Below are 24,661 nucleotides of genomic sequence, written 5' to 3' on the forward strand. Positions count from 1 at the left end.
AACGTAGTTTTTGAGAAGAGGCAATTTCTCACTAAAATATTAAAGCTAGCTAGAAGTCTTTTATTCCTATGTAAAAGCACACCAATTCGTCCAACAAGGGTGTTTTTTCTTTCATCATTTTCTCGCAACTTCAATGACCGATTGAGCCAAAATGTTCACAGGCATGTTATGCTTACAATGGGATACACCAAGTGAGAACACTGGTCTTTGACTATTACCAAACGTGTACAATGCCTTTAAAGCTATCTGTTATTAATTTACCAGATGTAATGTCTCCCTGATGGCAGACAGCATCGGTGGTGGTAGACTCTTCTTAGGGTTGAACAGCGCCGGTGGGAGTACAAGCTCAGTCAGAATGCCTGGAAGTTGTGACTGTGATTTGCCCTATGTAGAACGACAAGATTAACCATTATACATTTGCTAAATTTGTAACCAATTGAGAGATCGTCAACATAGGGCTGAGTGAATATTATAGCTCAGTTGAAAGAGCGCTGGCACGCTAATCCGGAGGTCATTGCTCCAGTAAATTGTCTTTGTTCAAACCCAAAACTGTTAGACTGCGTCAGAGAAGCATTGCTTTACCCACTAATTAAAAACAAATTTTCAAAAGGGTACTTTAAACACAATTTTAATAAGATTTCTATGACTTGGAGGTGTGACAAGTCTTCTAATTTGTCTTTTCTTTGAATGGGACAGAAGAGTGGCAATCCTTACAGGAAAATTATCTTCATTTTTGAGACAAAAAAAACGTTTGTTTTGCAATTTGCATGTTTTGAGCAAGTTTTAACATAGTCCTTGCGTGAGTGGTCAGTGAACCGCTATGCCATTTAGCAATATTAAAAACACTTGATGCAGGTTCCCAAACAAAGCCTAACATGGGTAAGGAATTTGATCAAACTATCATGTAATTGAGTCAAATCAATTAAAGCCGTCCAACAAATGCTTATTTGAATTAATTAATACGAATTAACGCCAAACTCAGACTGGGATCTAGATTTGAATTCAACATACATGTTCAACCTCTTACCTTTACATAAAGAATACTCGCACAATACTTGACAACATGACCTGTGACCTTATAGATCCAGAGGAGGTCAACTGCTGATCTCATGGTTCGAATCATGGGTTGAATCAACTCGACCAGGTCACCAAAGTATGAAAGAATGGTTTGTCTCTTCTGCAAGCGTTCTTGAAATCCCTACAATGAGAGAAAATAGTGGTGACAGGCACGGCACAACAAAAGCTTCAATCCAATCCGAAAATGAAAAAGAGAGGCAACAAAAAGTACAGAAAAATGGCAGATGATCCAGTGGAGAGGATGGGGGTTCCTGGGTGTGAAGTTTTAAGGGTAGTACGTTTCTTTGGATGTACATGTACCACTCCCTACCCTGAGGGGAAAATGATGCAAGACAAGAAATACTGTACATATCCCAACAGGAAAGATAACCATACAGTGCGGTTGCCAGTAAATCTGAGACCTGACCGTTTGTTGGACATGCAGGCAGATAATCTCACATTTTTGTATATTTTTTAGAAGAGAACCGATCAGATTGGATTCATCTTTGTGCCTCTAACCAGAGTCTTTCTTGAAGGCTAAAAAATGTACCTTGTGACCAAAGTTTTAACTTAAAAACACACACTTTAATCAGTAAAGGACAAATGGACAGCTTTTCTTATTAGTGAAGTTAGCCAAGTCTGTAGCTGTGCACTGGGCTCAATTTCATAGAGCTGCTTAAGCACAAAATTTTGCTTAAGCAAAAAAATCCTTGCCTAGTAAAATTAATTTACCAGCCAAAACTCCACTCAATTGTTATGCTAAGTAAACAACAGCTAAATACCAGTCACAAGCAATGTGTATGGCATGAAATTTTTGCCAGTAGCATGTGTAAAATAAGCGAGCTATTTTCGTGCTAAAGCGAATTTTTTGCTTAAGCAGCTCTATGAAATTGGCCCCAGGTCTTGTGCTTGCTGATCTGGGCAGCAAAACAAGTGCTTCATTGTTTGTGGTTTCCTACAGTCAAAGTCTGAACGATGAACTTTAGACTATATTGTAGCATATTGTGGGTTGACAGAGTTTGGAGGCGATGTGTTTTCATATTCAATTGGCAAATTTTAAAAAGGCAGACGGACAGTGATGAACAAATTGTAAACAACAATGATGGTCTTGGAGGTAAAATTGCTTCACTCCTTCTCATCAAACAGGAAAATTGAACAATTTACATAAATGACATAAACAATTTATGTGCAGACTGTGGCTGTATGGGTGACATGAGTGCCAGTGATCAATAACTTACTTGTGCAGAGTTGAAGTGGTAACCGAGAGCTTGTATGAATTGTAACATGCTGTGCTTATGCTGGTTCCCTGTGCCATCCATCACATTGGTAGAGTCATGTGACTGAATATGAAAGAAACAAACAAAATTGGTTTTCATTTATGATCTAATTTTTGCTTTACCACTTGAACAGCAAGTCAAAAGTATATGATGCTGAAATTATGAAAACTAAAGTTATAAACTTAATTTTGTCCTTGCCCTTCACCTCTGTGGACCCTCGTTCAAACCCTGCTTAAGACCGGAGCTTTGCAGGCGGATCCGGTTTTCCCAAGTTTGACTTTTCCTCCCAGATTTAGAACTTCACAGGCTCAGGCCTACGGGTCACAGTGCAAGACACTTTTGAAGGTTCCTTAATTTCATTATCAGAAAGATATAATCAGGAATAAGAGTCATTACTAACGAAAAAGTCTGAAACTTTGATACAAATTCAAAGGTATGTTGAAATGTTGGCATTTCTACTGTTTTGTAATCCCTGGGGTTATAGGTTCCAAGAAGCCTTTGGAAACAGTAAGCAAAGCACCAGAAAAGTAGACAAATAAGCAGGATTCTTTTATTTGTGGGAAAAAATGTTGTCTGATTTTCTTCACCAGGCCGACATAAAAAGACCGAATTCAGCCAAAAGACTGAACAATCTCATCCCTGTATAATAAAAATAATTAAACAAGTCAAATAACATCCACCAGGGATTCTGACTAGGTCAACCTTTAAATGATTTGGGAAAGAACCAAAACACCTAGAACAGGATTGGAACCAACAACCTCCAACATGGCTAGGCACTAAATACTAAACTCCACAGCGGTTCGGCCCATCGGAAAATACCCGAGCGTAACAACCAGGTCCTAGTGGTTAGTCCACTCTTATGTAACAACTCCCCAAACCGGGGATCGTCGCGAACCGTGCCGGAATGTTCCGAGAGCACATGAAAAGTTCCGAACCGCTGTAGAGGTTAGTTTTTAGTGCCTTCCTCCAACATGGGGCTAGGATAGCTCAGTTTGTTGAGCGCTGACATGTTAAGCGAAGGTTTTTGGTTCAAATCCTGCTTTAGGAAATTTTTCTTTGTTCAACCCAAAATCAAAAATCATTCCAATTACCAACCTGACTATTAATGATAGCTGACACATCTTCCAGCTTGTACACAAGTCTAGTCAGTTCTTGCATCTGATGACTGGGCTGTGGACTGTGCAGTCCGCATCGTAGCCAGGCATGGACCAGAGCTGAAGACCACTTGGCCCGGCCAACTCCAGCCTGGAGTTTCTCTGTGAAGGATTGGTTCGGCAGAAGATGGCAGAGATACCGCACAGTGATGCTGAAAAGAAACAAGGGAAACTCAAATGTCAACTTTTGTTCTTCTCCAAATTAAGATATTCCGGACGGTTTATTCATTCTTATTGGTCGTGTGGAGCAGCGTTTGATAGTATAAAGCATTTTGAGAAAGATTTCACTTCAAAGTAATGGCATAATGTACAAAGATAAAAAGTTTTTAAGAGTCAGTTCAGGTAAATAGTTGACATAGTTGCTCACGGTCAAAAAATTAATTTTTTTTATACTTTGTGGGTGGAAGGGCCTTGGGGTGCAAGTAAACAAAATTGCATTTTCAATTCTATATATAGCCCGTTGCCATAGTTACGGCTCATTTTAATTTTTTGCCATTTTAGGTCGATTTTGGGGTCTGAAAAACTGGTTTTTAGCTCATATTTACAACTCCACCCCACCAAAATGCAATATTAATTCAAAAAACCTTTTAGATCACTACAAAGTATCATCCTTGGCCTTCCTTGAGAAAAAAAAATTATTGCTTTAAATATCACCCTTGTGCTATTTTTGCATCATGCATTACAGTATGTTTTTAGAACTTGCAAAATCGACATTTTTACCCTATTTTTGGACCCCTAAATGTCAACTTGCCAGGGGTCTCAGAAAATTTTCCTTTCGTCTGTGATTAGGACCAACATTGGTTTTTCCATATCTGGTGTCAAAAACTTGGGCAATTGTATCCTGTTGGGCCAGTACTGCCTCAAAACTAGACTTTTTTCCCAAAAACATGAAAAATGCCTTTTTAAGGGTCTTTTCACATAATATCGACATACGTGTCCATGGTAAAAGAAAAGGAATATTTTTTTATACTTTGTGGATGGTAGGGACTTGGGGCGCAAATAAACAACATTAACATTTTAAATCATAATATAACACGTTGCCATGGTAACAGTTCATTTGTGTTTAGGCAACTTTGGGCCGATATTGGGGAATGAAAAACTGTTTTTTTAAGTTAATATTTACAACTCCACCCCACCAAAAAACAAAATTATTTCATAAAACCTTTTACATCACTACAAAGTATCATCCTTGGCTTTACTTGAGACAAAAAAATATTGCTATAAGTTTCCCCCCTTGTGCTATCTTTAGAATGTGCATTAGAGTAAGTTTTTAGAACTTGCAAAATCAACATTTTTACCATATTTTTTGCCCTCAAAATTCCATTTTTTCAGGGGTCTCAGAATATTTTCCTTTCGGTTTTGATCAGGGCCATAATTTGTCTTTTTATTTCTGGTAAGAAAAACTCGGGCAATTGTATCCTGATGTAACAGAACTGTCTCAAAAATAGACCCTTTTCCCCAAAAACATAGAGAAAATTCATTTTGAAATATTTGCTTCATTTTGAATTTATAACATGAAGAAGTTAGCTATAATTCCATCAACCTGGCAGCTTTTTATAAGCACTTTGTAGGTTTAGTGCATTACCAAACATTGTTCAGGACTTGTTGATGACCTAAATCTTATAATTTGCCCCACCCCGGCCCTGGCCCAATCATATTTCTTGACATTGCATAAAATAAAATAACAGTTTTGTGAACAGCGCCTCTTTTTTGAAAGTCACATTTTTTAATTCCCCTTGCACATCAAGAAAGTTTGTACTGTCTTTAATGTTTTATTGGTTCTCGGAATATTTCCCTTTTTGTTTTGATTGGGCTATCATTATGGTTTGCATGTCTACTGGGGAGAAACACTTTATTGTATCCTGTTGTGACACTTCTGCCTCAAAAATGGTAATTTTTCCAAAAACAATAAAAATGCATTTTGAAGTTTTTCCTTAGTTTGAATTGATAAAAAACAAAAACGAGCATGCTTGTTAAAAGAATATGGCACTGTTTCCATGCTCTTTAAGCCACTGAGTTCTTGTTTTGTCATAACTACTTTACCTAGTTGTACAGGTATGATTCACATTGCAAGAAGAGAAGTAGTGCGATGAGCAAGCTTTACTGTTCTTGTCTTTACATGGCCTTATAACAGTCTTCTTGGTCCCCTGCCCGCTACCAAACTAAACATTTTCATCCCAATCAGAACAAAGAGGTTTTAAAAGTGAGCAAGTACTGTATCCAAATGATCTAACCATTTAGCCGCTGTACCGCCCAGCCGCATTATAGCGATACACTGTATGCGGTACGAGGAAACCTCGCTAGCTTGTGTTTGTAGAAAAAAGGAACATCAAAAGAAAACTCGATAGTCATTAGTAGGTCTACGCATTTGTTAATATATCTAGTTGTTATAGATCGTTATTAATTCTCCCTTCACAGTTGACTTGTCGAAGCTAATGATGATGAAATAATTTAGCTCTTACGAAAAATAAAACGCTCATTAGTAAACAGGAACTGTTCATCATTTATGATATTGTCAAAAATTAACGCCTTCGCATTTAATCAGTATGAGCATTGAGCCAGAAAAAAGCCTTGAAAAGCTATTGTGTTCATTTTATCCGTGCACAAAAATATTCGCCATAAAAATTACCGTAGCGGTTTAACGAGAGGCATTTATTGTTCCCATGAGAACTTTTATACAAATATAACCGAAAGGGTAAAAAATTGTGCATCTTTTAAAATTTGAACTATGATTCCAGTAATTTACTGCAAGACTCTTGAAAAATTGGATTTCAGCAAACTCGGGTGGTGCAGGGACTAAAGGGCTAAATGGCCATTCACCTGCTTTGGCCTTCTGTAAGCAGTTCCCCCATCTATGGTGGGGTTCCTTTCAATTGTACTGTTGCAAACAATAAAAGAGTTGGTTTATTTAACGTGATAAACAATTCAATGTTTTTTGTTGATCGTTCTCAGAGACATATATAATAGTTATGAATTAGTAAGATAGTGAATGGAAAAAATATCAAACTAGCCTGAATAGACTTTTGTCACTGCAAATGCATCTTACTTATTTATGTTCAGCAGGTGCAAGTTTTTACAACTTCTTTCAATGTTGTTTCATTAAAGGAACACGTTGCCTGGGATCGGTCGAGTTGGTATTTGAAAAGCGTTTGTAAACGTTTATTAAAAAATGCATATGATTAGAAAGATATTTTAAAAGTAGAATAGAATGATCCACACAAGTATCACTCAAAAACATCTTTCTAACCATGCATTTTAAAACAAACCGTTAGAAACGCATTTCAAAGACCAACTTAACCGATCCCAGGCAACGTGTTTCTTTTAAATAATCTCTTACGCTCATCTTGCAAATCGTTAGTATCATTGTTTTTAATAAGATCTTGGCAAACTTTTCCAACACTTTTAAGCGGGCTTTTTAATTTCCCACGTTTGTGTTGGACATGATTGGATGCTCCAAACCATCTGCCGCAAGCACAGAAACTACAATGATTATGATCTCTATCTCTAAGAAAAGTTTTACATTTGGTAGCAGGCAGGGACAAAGGAGAGTAGGCCCTGTATTAAAGACAACTTGTAAAGAATGCTCGTCACACTCTACTTGCAATGGGAATCATACCTGTACAATAGGTAAAGTAGCCAAATCAAGAACTCTCAGTGGCAAAGCATTGGTTATGGTTTGGTTGGATACCATTATGTTTAAATAAAAACTTTGTATTCATTACTCAAAGGGCATGGAAACAGTGCCAGATTTTTAACAAGCATGCATTGTTTTTGGAAAAATTACTATACTTAAGGCATGATCAGTCACAACAAGATACAATAAACACAGTGTTTCTACCCAGAAGACATGAAAACACCAATAACAACCGAAAGGGAACACTTTCACAAAAAGAGGCGCTATTCACAAAACATTGTTTTATGCAATGTCAAGAAATATGATTGGGGCTGGGCCGGGCAAATTGTAAAATTAAGGTCATCAACAGTTCCTGATCAATGTTGGGTAATCCACTAAGTGCTAAGGAAAAGCTGCAAGATTGATAGAATTATTACTTTTTAATGTTAGAAATTCAGTATGAAGAAAAAACAATTCAAAATGCATTTTTCTGTTTGAGGAAAAAAGTCTATTTTTGAAACAGTACTGTTAACATCAGGATACACTTGCCAAGTTTTTCTTACCAGAAATAAAAAAGACAAATTTTGGCCCTGATCAAACCGAAAGGAAAATATTCTGAGACCCCTGAAAAAAATGAAATTTTGAGGGCAAAAAATATGGTAAGAATGTTGATTTTGCAAGTTCTAAAAACATACTCTAATGCACATTCTAAAGATAGCACAAGGGGGAAATTTATAGCAATATTTTTTTGTCTCAAGTAAAGCCAAGGATAATACTTTGTAGTGACGTAAAAGGTTTTATGAAATAATTTTGTTTTTTGGTGGGGTGGAGTTGTAAATAATAACTAAAAAACAGTTTTTCATACCCCAAGATCAGCCTAAAGTGGCCTAAACACACATGAACTCTTACCATGGCAACGTGTTATATTATGATTTTAAAAGGAAATGTTGTTTATTTGGACCCCAAGTCCCTACCATCCTACCATCCACACAAAAATGAAAAATATTCTTCTTTTTTTTTACCGTGGACACGTATTTCGATATTATGGGAAAAGACCCTTAAGAAGGCATTTTTCATGTTTTGGGGAAAAAAGTCTAGTTTTGAGGCAGTACTGTCACAACAGGATACAATTGCCCAAGTTTTTGACACCAGATTTTGAAAGACCACTGTTGGCCCTAATCACAGCCGAAAGGGAAATTTTCTGAGACCCCTGGCAAGTTGACATTTTGGGGTCCAAAAATAGGGAAAAAATGTTGATTTTGCAAGTTCTAAAAACATACTGTAAGGCATAATGCAAAAATAGCACAAGGGTGTTATTTAAAGCAATAAATTTTTTTCTCAAGGAAGGCCAAGGATGATACTTTGTAGTGATATAAAAGGTTTTTTGAAATAATGTTGCATTTTGGTTGGGTGGAGTTGTAAATATGAGCTAAAAAACAGTTTTTCAGACCCCAAAATCGGCCTAAAATGGCCAAAACACAAAATGAGCCGTAACCATGGCAACGGCTTATATATAGAATTGAAAATGCAATTTTGTTTACTTGCAACCCAAGGCCCTTCCACCAACGAAGTATAAAAAAAATTCATTTTTTGACCTTGAGCAAGTATGTCAACTATTTACCTGAACTGACTCTTAAGTACCTGATTAAATATGTAAAATAATATGTATGACTTATCTAGAATACACACTGAAATCACCCAGAAATTAAAACTTGATAACACAGCGCTTGATTGTAATATTCTTTTAGGTTGAACAAGAGAACACATTTTGTTCACGATTTGTGCGTCCTTTAGAAGCATTCGTGAGGTAAACTTGGGATAAAGTTGTAATTTTCACAAATTTTGGCCAAGCATTTTAGCCGGGCATGACACTCAAAACAATATCGTGATATGACTAACCTGTGATGGACTCTAGGGTTATTCACACCAAAGTACTGGAATAACTCCATTGGCGTTGGATGTACTTGTGTCTGATCTGGTATTTCAGGGAACTTTCTGCAAAAAACAAAAAAAAACAACAGCAATAACATTTAACCTTTTCCATCAATATCTGCTCTGGTATTTTGTGTAAATTTCTGCAAAATAAAAAAACACCAGTATAATAACTGATCAAGTGAGGTTTGTGGAGATACCATATAAATAATTCTCTTTTGGGGGCTATGGCTAGATTTTTGCATCAAAGCTGTAGCCAAAGCCATCAATTCAGATATGGCCTTAGTGCCATTATGAAGAGCAAACAGTGCAGTGTGGTCCTAGTGTAAGTATTGACAATAGACTGTGCAAGTCTCGCGCGCACCGGAGCGAGAAAACACGACAACCGAAGAACTTTATTTTTTTATGAATCAAATCTTTGCTTTAATTTATTCTCAATGCCGAATCTGAACAACAAAAATACACTATAGAGCTTGTTTAAATTAGTTTTAGCCTTTTAAACAAATACACAATTATGGGTTAAAGTTTATGTATAGACAAAAGTAAAACTCTGGGACAAGGATGTTTGTTTGATCTTAAATTCTTTGAAGCCCCTTTTGTAAATCTACGCCCGAATGTGAAACTACTCAAACCTGGTTTATACGCGGACGCACGATGGTCGCAAGGGCGTTAGATAAACACGTGACGCAGTTTAAAGAGGAAGCCGTCGCCTAAACGACCAATGAAAAGGCTTTTCACCCAGCACGACCAAAACAAGCGTCTGCGTAAGTTTCGTGATTGGAGATGGGCACAAATTCTTAATTTTTACCAAGTAACCTGACCTGAGGTCAAGTTTAAATATTGGTTTTTCTTCGTTATTTTGTTGACTTTATTTTTACTTTTATATATGATGTTAATTAGTATTACATTTTTAACAACATATGTCATTTTTATGGTCATAAACTACATGAAACTAAAGTAATGGACGAAACAAAATCTTCCCAACGTAAAACTTCATAAGGTTGGGACCACAATGGTCCCGGAAGTTCAAATCCGCGCGAGACTTGCACAGTCTATAGAGAGGTTACGCAAGTCTACAGATAGACATACAGGTACCGATACGTCAAAACTAAGTGTGTTCACTTGACGCATATCCGTGACTATCGTATTTTCACACACGTTAGTATTTTTCACACACGTTAGCAACAGATACAGGAGCTCATACGCGTCATAGAAAAACGGATACTGTTTTGCAGACTTTTTAGTTGTCTTTTTGTCCCAGACTAAAAACATTTCCCCTGGAATTGCTTTCATTGGTATCGTGCTCGATATATATATATTTTTTTCAGTCATTTGCTAGCAAAACGATGACAAAATGCAGTGTATAAAACACGGGGTCTCTATCCGTCATGCTTGTGGGAAAAACACTCATGATGAATGCTAGCGCCTTCAAGTGCACTAGTGACAATAACCTATATTTTGCGCAATAAAACCCAACACGCGGCTGACGTGAACGGATACGTTTATCATATTCGTATCTGTATCTGTTTCACTTGCGAAACCTCTCTTAAAAAGGCAGTGGACACTATTGGTAGTTCCTCAAAATAATTATTATCATAAAACCTTACTTGGTAACGAGTAATGGGGAGAGGTTGATAGTATAAAACGTTGTGAGAAACGGCTCCCTCTGAAGTAATGTATTTTTCGAGAAAGAAGTAATTTTCCACGAATTTGATTTCAAGACCTCAGATTTAGAATTTGAGGTCTTGAAATCAACCATTTCAAAGCACACAGTTTCGTGTGACAAGGGTGTTTTTTCTTTCATCATTATCTCGCAACTTCAACGACCAGTTGAGCTCAAATTTTCACAGGTTTGTTATTTTATGAATATGTTGAGATACATGTACACCAAACGAGAAGACTGGTCTTTGACTATTACCAATAGTGTCCAGTGTCTTTAACCTGCAAAAACGGTTATAAAAACGGTTATCAGAACACATGAACCCAGAGTGCAGCACTTAAGATAGATGATGGAAGAAAAACACAGATAATGCGTTTGAGCATTAACAAGATGATCTTTCCAAACAGGGACTCTTTCCTTCAGAGCCTGAAAAAATATTTGCTGCGAAGGAAAGGGGGGTCACCCCCCCCCCCCACAAAAGTTGCATAAAACTATAAAGTATTAGCCTTAAGAGCATTTAAAACGTTTTAAGTTACATTTCCGTTCTAATGAAACACGTAGCGCCGGAAAAACTCTGGGAAAAATTTGAATAAGCCGGAATTCCGGCAATAGCCGGAAAACTGGCATCCCCGTCCAAAACATAATTAGTTTCTACCACAAAAGCTCTCGAAGGTATAATAAATTATAATTTTAAATGAAATCTAGTGATTATGGCCTATAGCTAACACGATCGAATGTCTGGTAAGGGAGTCCCTGAAGTGGATTTAAATTAAGGAAGATCCCTTTGTACTTTTATACACATTTTCAGAGGTCAGACACATTAATCTTTACAAAATTAAATATCAGAATTTCTTACAAGTCTGTGGCCAGCAGGGTGAAGCCAGTGGCTACATCTGCAAGCTCCAACGGTGGAGTCTGAGTTGTGGCATGTTTCTTGATGAATGGATAAACATTGTCCCACAGAAGCTGAGCAAGTCCTGAAATGAAGTAAAAACAAATCAATCATACAAATAGTTACACACATACACATAAGAACAGTTAGCAACAAAAGAAAAGTTAAATGCCAACTTAAAGGGTGCATGTACTTTTTGTAGGACAAAAAACACAATGTCCACAGATTTACACTAAACTTACACAGTTTGAAGATAATGACAGTAGAAAGCTTCCCCGATAATATAACATGCTGATCATGAGGTGCTGTAGTTTTTGAGAAATGAGTAAAACAATATCATGAAAATATTGTTCGTCTCATGAGACAAAAATTATTTGAAGCATGTACAAACGGATTTTCATGACATTGTTTTACTCCTTTCTCAAAAACTACAGCACCTCAGTAAGTAATATTTGAAAGAAAGCTTTCCACTATCATTACCTCCAAACCCTGTAAGTTTAACGTAAATCTATGAACATTTTAAAAAAGTACCCAAATCGTTAATCACAAATTTAGGGTTGATTTACACAAAATACATGTAGGCAAGCAAATAAAGACCAACATGAATCAGAAAAAAGTGCAGTGCTCTATTTTACCTTTGTACTTCTGCATCAACAGATCGTTATCTGTGGACATCTCAGCAGCAATGTTAGATGGCAACCTCTGCATTAATGTTTGCTTGTACAAAATTCTGGGGAGAAAAAAAAAAGGATTCAAATATCGTAACAGCCAACAAGTCCTAGTTTCACGGAGCTACTGGGGCAAAAAGTAGGTATTATAGCAAAACTGTGCTTATTACCCATGTCATAGGTTTTAATTTTGAATTATGAGACCCATTTAATGTAGCATGTACCTTGTAAGGGTTAAGTAGGATTTGAAACTTTTTATGGTGGAAAAACGATATGGAAAGGTTTGCGGTAAAACCATGTAATGACTATACTGTCTAAATTGAGTTCTGAAAAGAACTGTTGGTGTTTCTCGACGTTTCAATCAGTATGCTCTGATCGTCTTCTGGAGAAAACAAGGATCAACACGCTGATGTGGCACAATCTGCAGCCAACCAGGGCCCAATTTCATAGAGCTGCTAAGCACAAAAATTTGCTAAGCATGAAATTTCTTCCTTGATAAAAACAGGTTTACGAACCAAATTTTCATGTGATTTTCAGGATAAGCAAACAATAACTGAATACCAGTAACAAGCACTATGCAACAAATGGAAATTTGGCTGGTAATCCTGTTTTTATCGGGGAAGAAATTTCATGCTTAGCTAATTTGTGTGCTAAGCAGTGCAATGAAATTGGGCCCATGTCAGAAACTATCGCACAAACCCTGTACTTGCCAATAAGTGTACTTAGGTGAATCTGACAACACGTGGGTCCTAGATCTTCACGCCCCATCCCAAAGATGAAGCAAAGATTCTTAAGTAACTTGCTCAAAGACAAGAGCCAAGACCACTGATCACACCCACAACCACTTCAGTAGTAAAAACAACCTGACCCCCTCAGTTTCTCAGCAAAATTCCATCAACTGCCGAGCATCAGTCACTTTGAAAAAGCTGGAAACACCCTCTTGTGGTTGGAGTCTCGCAAAAAAGAAAAAACATCATAAATTATTGACTACATACCTGTGCCTGGCCATGATTGTCTGTATGAATGTTAAGAGTGTTCTCATCTCATGATCAGATGATGCATCCAGCAAACTCCTTAAGCCACACCCTAAAACAGTAATAATAATAATAATAATAATAATAATAATAATAATAATAATAATATTGAAGTCTTATATATAGCGCACGTATCTACCAAACAGGTACTCAGGGCGCCGAGTATATACAAACTTTCAGAAAGATAGGTAATTGCAGTGATTAATTTTGAGACCCAATTATTTAGCACCTTATAAGGGTTTACAAGGTGCTACGGCGCATACTATACAGCAGCCACAGCTGGCCAGGAACACCGGGGCGAACCCCTTCTCTTTTCGAAAAGTGCACTGGGTTCTTTTACATGTGTTTACACAACACATGGGACCAACGGCTTTACGTCCTATCCGAAGGACGAAGCAATGGTTAAGTGTCTTGCTTAAGGACACTAGTGTCACGGCTGGGGATTCGAACCCACACTCTGCTGATCAGAAACACTAGAGTTTGAATTTGGTGCTCTTAACCGCTTGGCCACGACACTTTCACGTAAGAAGCAAGGAATCACTATTCACTGATTCACAGCAATGTAACTGTGTTGAAAGTCTGACCTTTTATGTTCAAATTTGCACAGAAGCTTCGGGCAGCTTAAAATTTGACACCCTTCATCTTTCCAAGCTCACTATACATTTAAAGCAGTGCCCAAAGCACAACACCAAAAATTACAATGCACAGAAAAACTATCTGGCTTTGCAAAAATAGGTAACCAGCCAAAATACCGTACAGTTTAAATTGCTGTGGCTGGAACCGCATTCATTTTGTGCTAAGCAGAATGATCTGATTAAAATACACTTTATGAAATTGGGCCCTCTGATCACAGTAGTTCAAAGATTTTTAAATAACACATAAAGAGTAACTCAATAAAGTTTACTGAATGCTGAAAAGAATATTGAATGAAACTCTAAATTGTTCATTGGTGACTGCTCTTAACCGAATTCGATTAGGACATTTTTTTTTTACAGGGCCAAACTTAATGGCTCTTCTTTCTTTGGAATTCGGCACTTACATGTACAGCCCATAGAATCAAGGCTTCGCCGGGGCTGTACGTGCAGAATTTTCTTAATATAAACTTCAATCATGATGGAACTTTCAAATTCATTCATCAGAACATGGACACATTTCTGAAGAATCAGGGCAGCTTTCTGTGTTATGATACACAAGGGACTCAGGAAAAGTTGATGTATGTTTTTTAATTGATGGCCACAGATTTCTGCCGTTATGATAAAATGTTCCAGGGTAATTGCCCTTACCGATGAGCTTTTCTTCTGATAAACTGAGCTTGTTGCTAGCGTCAAACACTTCCTGTGCAGACTCAATGTAACTCAGTATCAATCCCCAGAGTTGACTCTTCCTACCGCTGTCCAGAGATTTGTTGCTCATTTCCCTGCGTCAATGTCAAACATTATTTCTATTACAGTATAATAATCTGCAATATTGTATTAAAAAAGCTACCACCTTTTGAAATCAAATTTTCACAGATTACTTTTATTAAAATATCTTCATTAAAGGCAGTGGACACTATTGGTAATTACTCAAAATAATTATTAGCATAAAACCTTTCTCAATGACGAGTAATGGGGAGAGGTTGATGGTATAAAACATCGTGAGAAACGGCTCCCTCTGAAGTGCCATAGTTTTCGAGAAAGCAGTAATTTTCCATGAATTTGATTTTTAGACCTCAGATTTAGAACTTGAGGTCTCGAAATCAACCATCTAAACGCACACAACTTCGTGTGACAAGGTCGTTTTTTCTTTCATTATTATCTTGCAATTACCTGACCGATTGAGCTCAAATTTTCACAGGTTTGTTATTTTATGCATATGTTGAGATATACCAACTGTGAAGGCTAGTCTTTGACAATTACCAATAGTGTCCACAGCCTTTAAAGGATTTGGGTACTTTTTGTAACACAACACACCATGTCCACAGATTTATATTAGACTTACACTTACCATTTGAAGGTAATGATAGTAGAAAGCGTACCTTAAAATATTAGTTGCTGAGGTGCTGTAGTTTTTGAGAAATGAGTAAAACAATGTCATGAAAATACGTTTTCGGCTCATGATCACTGAGACAAAAATTATTTTCATGATATTGTTTGACTCATTTCTTAAAAACTACAGCACTTCAGCAAGTAATATTTTCAGGGAAGCTTTCTACTGTCATTATCTTCAAACTGAGTAAGTTTAGTGTTAATCTGTAGATATTGTGTTTTTTTTGTCCAACAAAAAGCACACAGCAGACCCTTTAATATAAGATTTAAAACAATCAAAGTTCCAAAAACTAATGGTTCTTGCTTAAAGGCCGGTTTATAGTCGGTCGCGCGATGGTCGCGCGACGGAAATCTTGCGCGCAATCCTAAGACTGAGGCCTAAAAACCGTGTCTTTTTATGATCGCGCGTCTAGATTTCCGACGCCCGACCATCACGCGACCAACTATAACCCGGCCTTAACAATGGTTGGCTGGCCAAGTGCAAGTCACAAAGCCCAAGGACCAGTCAAAATTCATTCCCAAGTGGCTTGGCTGGTTGGTTGTTGGAAAGCATCCCTATTTCTTAAAATACGGACTAGTAAAAAAGCTAATGGACTATTTATTTATTTATTTATTTCCAGGCAAACAGTACATACAAAGAATAGGCAATACAAAATAAGACTACACAGAGAACAAGCCTGTGGATAACCAAAAAGCGAAAATAATCACTATCTAAAGACGATCCAGACAATAAAAATAACAAAGGCACAAAAGGGTACAAAGACGAAAAGGTGACAAGGTGACATGACAAAACTAATTTGTCCTGCTTGTCAGTTCTTAAAAATGTCACGGGCAGACCATGTTTTCATTGCCTTTAAAGACACTGGACACTATTGGTAATTGTCAAAGACTAGTCTTCACAGTTGGTGTATCTCAACATATGCATAAAATAACAAACCTGTGAAAATTTTAGCTCAATCGGTCGTCAAAGTCGCAAGATATTAATGGAAGAAAAAACACCCTTGTCACACCGAAGTTGTGTGCTTTGTGATGCTTGATTTTGAGACCTCAAATTCTAAACTTGAGGTCTCAAAATCAAATTTGTGGAAAATTACTTCTTTCTCGAAAACTATGGCACTTCAGAATGAGCCGTTTCTCACAATGTTTTATACTATCAACCTCTCCCCGTTACTCTTAACCAAGAACGATTTTATGATGATAATTACTTTGAGTAATTACCAATATTGTCCACTGCCTTTAATAAAATATCAATCTATGGCTGTTTTCTCCTAGTCGATTTAAAAGCATTCCTAATGACCCCCTTTCACTCACAAACTCAGTGATGCGCAACCTGTATGCTTAGAGGAAACATCTCAGGGCATTATCCTTGATACCTTGCCATGTCATCAAGTTGTTTGTTTTGTATTGAAGTGATGAAGCGAGCTGTCACAAGGCCATTTAGCAAGCTACATGTAACTTCATTTTGGTTGGGCTCTGTGTATTAAAGCCATTGGACCCTTTCGGTACAGAAAAAAAAAAAAGTTCACAGATTTACAAATAATTTACATGGTTTACAGAAGGTAGTGGTGAAATACTTCTCTTGAAATATTATTCCATGAAATGCTTTACTTTTTGAGAAAACAGTAAAACAATATCAATTCTCGTTAACCGAGAATTACGGGTTTATTTTAAACACATGTCATGACACGGCGAAACGCGCGGAAACAAGGGTGGGTTTTCCCGTTATTTTCTCCCGACTCCGATGACCGATTAAGCCCAAATTTTCACAGGTTTGTTATTTGATATAGAAGTTGTGATACATGAAGTGTGGGCCTTGGACAATACTGTTTACCGAAAGGGTCCAATGGCTTTAATAAGGTTTTTCGTTTTTAGTATTTTAATCGGGCCTCGATCTTTTCCTACAGTTTCATTCATACACATTTTTATTTCATCTATTAATTGTATTTTGGTGTTTTTTTTTTCTATTCCTGCGCACCTGACACGCGGAAGCCAGCAGGTTATAAACACTGGTCATTATCAACCCTTTAAACACCCCCACGTGACGCGATCTCCACCAATACGAGTAGAGAAACTGTCTGGGGTATTTATGAATCACTCTTAATTTTTAATGGCAATAAAAACTCTTGGCTAAAAGCCTACAGCAGCTTCAGATTGTACAAAGCTTTTTGAGAAACATTTCACTTTGAAGTAATGCGGCTAATGTAGAAAGATATTCGTTTTTTATGACCTTAAATTTGAATCTGAGACAGTAGGCCCTAACGCTTCTCAGATTGTAGGGTGTCGTGGCCGAGCGGTTAAGAGCACCGAATTCAAGCTCTGCTGATTCTGTTCAGCAGAGTGTGGGTACGAATCCCGGTCATGACACTTGTGTCCCTGAGCAAGACACTTAGCTATTATTGCTTCTCTCCACCCAGGGGTAAATGGGGACCTGTGAGGGCAGAGATGGTTCTTGTGATTGATTTAGCCAAGTAGCGCATTTGTTGCACGAGGCTGTATACTCCCCAGGGAGGTGAGATGGTTTAAGGAGTGAATTAAGGTCCAGTGACCAGGGGTAATAATTTGAAGCACTTTGAGACACCCGTTCGGGAGTGAAACAGCGCTATATAAACTCAAAATATTATTATATTATTCGTAGCTAGCAAATGAAGATTTCTTTAGTAGCAACAGATACATTTTGTATAGCATTTTGCCGCCTGCTATACAAGGGACACTGTTCACTGCACTGAGTAAGGTATTCTTATATTCAACTTACAAAAAAAACAAGACCGCCGGACTTCGTATAACTCGAACCCTGCAATAGTTCCTAGCATGCAATGCCCGAAACTAGAGTCCCACAGACAATTTTCCCACTGCAAGCCCATCATCTAACAGAAGGCTTTCAACTCTTAAATCGTTACAAACAATGCTATTGAGCCGTAACCAATGCTAATCCGGCGACCCTTAACGTTTTAAAATAAACCAGCCACGTGCATTTCTGCCACTTTCAGTCCCGATTTCAGACAAGGATAAAATGTAGTTTCCATGGCGACCCATCATTAGAGGGGCTATCTAAGATGAAGAGGAGAAATTCTCGTCCAGAAAAACCTTTTAACCTCCCAACATTCCGGGACATGACGATGACTGTAAGCAGCTATAGGGTTTACCGTCCAAGCCAATTTGCAACGGCTTTGTCGTCAAACACCCCTTTGCCATTTTCATTCCCCGAAAACAAATCGAAACCCGTAACAAAATTACCATCAAAAGGAAAGAAACAAAACACAAAACAAAAAACTCTTAGCACATGTTAGTGTACTTTTTATACTCTAATGCGATTAATTGACTGTTCAGATCATCTGACGACAGTGCAGTGCACTCTCTTGTAGCGAGAACAAATGTTATGTAGGATGAGACATTGCTGGGTCTAATAGTGTAATCAAAAACCTGCCTTGCATGCTTTTAATGGCAGCTGATGGGGCTCGTTTCCTCCATACTAATGTTAAGAACGTCTCCTACCCTTACAGGATGTGCATGATTGGTATTTACCAGGAGAAAACTGTTTAAAGCAATTTTGAAAAAGCAAAACTTGCTAAGTGCTGAAAAATATTGCTTAGCAGAAATGTTGAGGATGTACACATGTACATGATTTGTTTTATCAAGCGAAAACTATTATTTTAAGCAATTTGGTATAGGCTCACTGGGCACTTTATAAAGCCTGTGTAAGCACACAAAAACTTAGTAAGGGCAGAAAAACATTGCTTAGCAGAAATCAACTACAAGTCAAAATTCCATCATTTACAGTGTTGTGACTGGCGCCCACTGGTAACCAGTTTCTGTTCAGCAAGATTTTTATCTGCTTAGTAATTTTGTATGCTTACAGACTTTATGAAACTGTGCCCTGCACACAAGTGTCAAGACCAGGGCCTGGACCCACTCTTTGCTAGAGTCAGAACATCAAAACTTGAGTGCACCATGACTGCCCGACTATGACAAGTTAAATTTTTTGAGGGGACAACTAAAATCAAACTATCACCCCTTCCAAAGCCCTGCTATTCGCTCCGAATTTTTTTGAAAGCTCAAAAACGCGGCTAAAACACTTTGAAATTGTTACTTTTATTGCACACATCTACATTTATACAGGATTCAAACAGCAGAAGGGTTAATACAAACTTAAGGAAAAACACATCGCCTTAGATCGGGAGAGTCGGTTTATCATTTGAAATCGCTTGTTATCAAACACATATGGGGCCAATTTCATAAAGCTGCTCAAGCAAAAAATTTGCTTAAGCACGAAAATAGCTCGCTTATTTTTCACATGTTACTGGCAAAAATTTCATGCCATATACATTGCTTGTGACTGGTATTTAGCTGTTGTTTACTTAGCATAACAATTTAATGGAGTCTTGGCCGGTAATCTGATTTTACTAAGCAAGGATTTTTTTGCTTCAGCAAAATTTTGTGCTTAAGCAGCTCTATGAAATTGGGCCATGGTTAGACAGATGTTTTAAAAGTAGAATATATCGATCCACACAAACATGCCTCGCATTGGCAGGGTTTTCCTTTTACATCATGAACTAACACAACACTCCATTTTGTGGAGTCAAATTGTTTACTCCATGGCTGCTCGTGTAAAATCGCAAAGTAAAACAAAAATCAGGCAAACTTCTTTCTAACCATATATGCATTTATAACAAGCGGTTTCAAATGCTTTTCATAGACCAACTCGCCCGATCCAATGCAACGTTTCCCTTTAATGTTGGGTTACACCCATAGAGCTACACGTGTGTATCACTCAATTTGAAGCTAACTTTTCTGTATGCATGCACATGTTTTTCCTGTGTGCATTACAATAAAATAAACACATTTTGAAGAGAGCGTTTTTTAGAGTGCTCAATGTTAAATGAGGCGTGTTTCATGAGTGCGATGGCTAATGGCAGGTTATAATATTAATAATTGAAGTCTTACATGTATATAGCACACATATCTACTTAACAAGGTACTCAAGGGGCTTTTTAATATTTACAAGCTTTCAGAAAGATAGGTTATTCAAGTGATGAATTCTGAAACCCAGTGGTGCTACGGCGCATTTAGCAGCCATAGCCAGGAACACCGGGGCAAACCTCTTCTCTTTACGATAAGTGCACTGGGTTCTTTTACATGTGTAACACGACTCATGGGACCAACGGCTTTAGGTCCTATGTTGTAAAAGGCCTGGTGTAAGATCTTCACAAGACGCTAAAGAAAATCAAAATATGATTGTTATTAAAGGACATTTCACATTTCTTTGTGCAGTAAAAAGTAAAAAAATATAGTTTAATGCTGCTGGTATAGTACTTGCTATTTTTGAGGGTTTTTTAAATGTTGGTATTTCATTTTAAGTTATTTATTGGCATTCACAGAAAAAAAAATTACCAAAAAGGTAACTAGAAAATACAAACAAAAACATACTAAAGGAATGATATGAAAAAACTAAGGTACAGTATTACAAAAAAACAAAAAAAATTGTTTGTCAATGGACTTGGTCCATTAGTGTGAGACCCTAATTTGATATAGCTGTAGCTTTTGACAGATCCATTTTTTTCTTCTTCTTTTTCCCCCGAACAATACAACAATTGTAGATGAAAAGGGTCACTTATGATAAAAAATATAATCATGTATAAAGTTTTTAACAATTACAAACAAAAACAAACTAAAGGGCTGGGATAAAAAGAGTGAAATATTAACAAAAATCAATTGTTTGTTTGTTAACTGACTTAGTTTTCTTTCTCCCTCAAATCAACACCAATGTGCAGAACCACTAATATGACATACATGTAGCTATAGGTTTTGACAGGTCATCCGTTTGCAATGCATTTGAACACTAAAAAAAATGCCTGCATAATAAGTCGATATAAAATGTGATTATTCATTTACATGTCGCCCCAGATAGCCTTAAAGGCAGTGGACACTATTGGTAATTACTCAAAATAATTATTAGCATAAAACCTTTCTTGGTGACGAGTAATGGGGAGAGGTTGATGTTATAAAACATTGTGAGAAACGGCTCCCTCTGAAGTGCCATAGTTTTCGAGAAAGAAGTAATTTTCCACGAATTTGATTTCGAGACCTCAGATTTAGAACTTGAGGTCTCGAAATCAACCATCTATCCGCACACAACTTCGTTTGACAAGGGTGTTTTTTTCTTTCATTATTATCTCGCAACTTGATGATCGATTGAGCTCAAATTTTCACAGGTTAGTTATGTTATGCATATGTGGAGATACACCAACTGTGTAGGCTAGTCTTTGACAATTAACAATAGTGTCCACTGCCTTTAAAGGTAGAGTCAAAGAATTTTTTTATGTCAACCTAGTGCTGATAAATTATTTAGGACAAACAAGCAATAAAAGTGAAAATGAAAGCTTCAGCTGAATAAAGTGTTGAGGCAACAGCTAAAAAAACCTTTCACAATATTTGCACAGGAACGTCCAATCCCTCCTCAAATAGCAATGGGGACACAAATACAAACCACATCTCTGGTGGCAGCATTTGGGAACAGACACCAACACTCAGAAATATGAGGAATGATTCATGCGTTATTCATTTCTTAGATTCAAATGTTTTGGGGTGAAAAGTTATCCAAGCCATTTTTAATACTTTGAAGGGAATCCTATAATTAATACCATCAACAGCTGCAGTGGCTCTCATTGAGTATGTTTTTTGGTCATTATTCTTTGACGTTCCCTTTTAAAATTAATAAATGGCTATGCCTCTAAAAGAATTAAAAGCTCCATTTTCATTAACCCTTTTTGGGGGGAGGGGAGACCATTAAAGTCCTCGCAAGTCCTTGATAAGCCACTCAAGGTTGGGGCTTTGAAAGAGATGCAACAGAAAGGCGAGAGGACAAAAATGTAGGTATTATTGCTTCGTCGAACAGACAACAAGAAAGAACGAAACTAAATGGGAGGTCCATTGTTTGTGAGAAGAAACTGCAAGAAGCATCTTGTAGCATTGACCGCCTCTTTGAATGATTTAATGTATATTGGTTTGTCATCTGAAGGTGGAAAGTTAAGTGGTTTACAACTCGAAGGAAACAACTTACTACGGCAATCAGTTTGCCTGTGACAAACACTCAACTACACATCAGTGCAGAAAATCTCCCGACACAAAACATGCATGGCTGAGTATTGGTGCCCGGCCTTTGCATGGGCGACTGACTGCGCCGGACAAATTGTGTTTTCTGTACTGGTTTGTAACCTGATGGTGGAAAATTAAGTGGTTTACAATTCGAAGGAAACAACTTACTACTGCAATCAGTTTGCCTGTGCCAAACACTGAACTACACATCAGTGCAGAATATCTCCCAGCGCAAAGTAAATGGCACTTGCATTGGTGACTACCGATGCCTGGTTTTTGCATGGGTGACTGGCTGTGCCTGACAAATTGTGTTTCTACTTATAAACCAGTACGGAATCCTGCCAATAACCACACATTCAACTGCATCAAATCCTAGAAAGTTCCGTGGTGGTTAATGTACACAATGGCAGATAACAATACGCTAGAGGACTGCCTCTCGTATTCTTCAAACGTCTCTGACGATCTTGTCAAATTGTGGCAGTATTCACGTCAGGACATCATCGTTATTACCATCATTATACCAATTATCTTGTGTCTTGGAGTGATCAACAATTCTGCTTATCTGTTTGTCATTTTCCGTGTTCCCACAATGAGATCTGCAACTAATATCTGCTTAGCACATTTGGCCTTGGCTGATCTTCTGTACCTGACTGTCAACAGTAGTGTGTTCTTTATTCTGAAGTATGCAGCATCACCATTTATGAAAAACATTGACATCATGAAAAGTTCCCCCGAATGTTTTATCTTTGGGTTTTTGAAGAACGTCGGATATTTGTCATCCATCGCTATTGTTACCACAGTTTCATTTGAGAGATACCTCGCGGTATGCCATCCAATCAAGCATCTGAAAATCCGCGGACAGCGCCGAACCAACACAATGGTAGCAACCTGCTGGGTAATGGCGCTGGTTTTGGCTTTCCCAACGACGCTAGGCACAATAGGATTTATTCAAAAGATTTGTGTCGTCTGGCCGGAAGATTACAAGGATCAATTTTTCTCCAACATATCATATTGTGGTCCTCTAAGTTTTAACACAGAAACTCTCACAATACCTCTGACGTTTGTAATATGGTCATTTGCAATGGTTTCCAATGTTTACATGTACATACGGATCATTCATACGATGACCAAGCGTCGGAGTGCTAATTACATGAGAGGAAAAGACCGCAAGGCACAGCACAGTCGAAACAAAGTGGCCCAAGTTCTGATCATCAACGGCGTGGTATTCTTCTTCTGCCAGACGCCGTCCATTCTGGTCGATGCGATTCTTTGTTATCACCGCTTTAACCGGGTGATTGAGGACGATTCATTTGCAATTCTGCATTACAAGAACGGAAGCTGGTTCACCCACCTTCCTCTCTTGATTAACGCCATCGTCAATCCGCTGATATACGCCATCATTAATACCCAATACAGATCTGCGTTCATTCGAGCATTTCGGTGCAAAATCGGGTCCAATCAACCAGGAGACAAAAACATTCTTGCAGTAAGTCTAAGCTTAAATAAGTCGTCAAGTCATGATGGGAGAGAATAACTCAACTGAGTTTGAGACTATGATGCCACCATTTTGTGAAAGTTAACATCACTCTACTTTTGGAACCCTGTACAGTTACAGGAAGACCCACCAAGAGCATGTTCAAGACCCTGATCGAGAATGCAGGAGTAGACAACATGGAGGAGCTAATCAGTTGTATGGAGGATAGAGTTGTGTGGGGTGTAAGACATCGAGCACGACTCAAACATGCGGCAACTTGGGTCGATTAAGTGAGTGAGCGACAATTACCAACTAGTAACTCATCAGTCTAGTGCCCGGTTCATACTTCCTGCAAATGCGAATGCAAAACGAATGTTGACGTCACAAATTCGCAAGGAATAATTCGCAGCAGTTGAACTCCGCTCAACTCACTTGCGAATATCACTGCGAAAGGAGGGTTGTGACGTCAAAAAAACACTACACCCTTTTGAACTGAAATTCACACAGGTTAGGTTTATTGTACATAATTATCTGGAATAGGATCAAAACAATCAAACGGTTAAAAAAAAAAAAAAAAAATACATTCCTGTTAAACCTATGTCAAAATCTTTTTAGTTTACACTTGTGTAAACTACACGTATGTCAAAAGTCTTACCCATGGAAAAAGTGTAAACTATCACAAAAGTCTTAACTATGTAAAAAGTGTAAACTATCACAAAAGTCTTTATTATATAAAAAGTGTAAACTATCACAAAAGTCTTTACTATATAAAAAGTGTAAAC

General features: G+C 37.6%; 2 protein-coding genes across 2 annotated transcripts in view; one reads left to right on the forward strand and one right to left on the reverse strand.

The window, feature by feature from the left end:
- LOC139946749 (protein MMS22-like) overlaps positions 1–24,661 on the reverse strand; it is a 51,824-nt gene that overhangs the window by 6,736 nt on the left and 20,427 nt on the right. The window contains exons 19-27 of the mRNA XM_071944419.1: positions 14,570–14,703; positions 13,248–13,338; positions 12,220–12,314; positions 11,549–11,669; positions 9,000–9,095; positions 3,429–3,639; positions 2,295–2,396; positions 1,028–1,198; positions 262–384 (exon numbers count right to left, since the gene is read on the reverse strand). Of these exons, the coding sequence (XP_071800520.1) occupies positions 262–384; positions 1,028–1,198; positions 2,295–2,396; positions 3,429–3,639; positions 9,000–9,095; positions 11,549–11,669; positions 12,220–12,314; positions 13,248–13,338; positions 14,570–14,703 (1,144 nt within the window). The remainder of the gene's footprint in view (positions 1–261; positions 385–1,027; positions 1,199–2,294; positions 2,397–3,428; positions 3,640–8,999; positions 9,096–11,548; positions 11,670–12,219; positions 12,315–13,247; positions 13,339–14,569; positions 14,704–24,661) is intronic.
- On the forward strand, positions 22,669–23,939 carry LOC139947306 (tachykinin-like peptides receptor 86C). The gene has a single exon (XM_071945201.1). The coding sequence runs from the start codon at positions 22,800–22,802 to the stop codon at positions 23,937–23,939; it is 1,140 nt and encodes a 379-aa protein (XP_071801302.1). The 5' UTR covers positions 22,669–22,799.

This window comes from Asterias amurensis, chromosome 14 (assembly GCF_032118995.1).
Source record: "Asterias amurensis chromosome 14, ASM3211899v1".
In the NCBI taxonomy this organism is placed as follows: domain Eukaryota; kingdom Metazoa; phylum Echinodermata; class Asteroidea; order Forcipulatida; family Asteriidae; genus Asterias; species Asterias amurensis.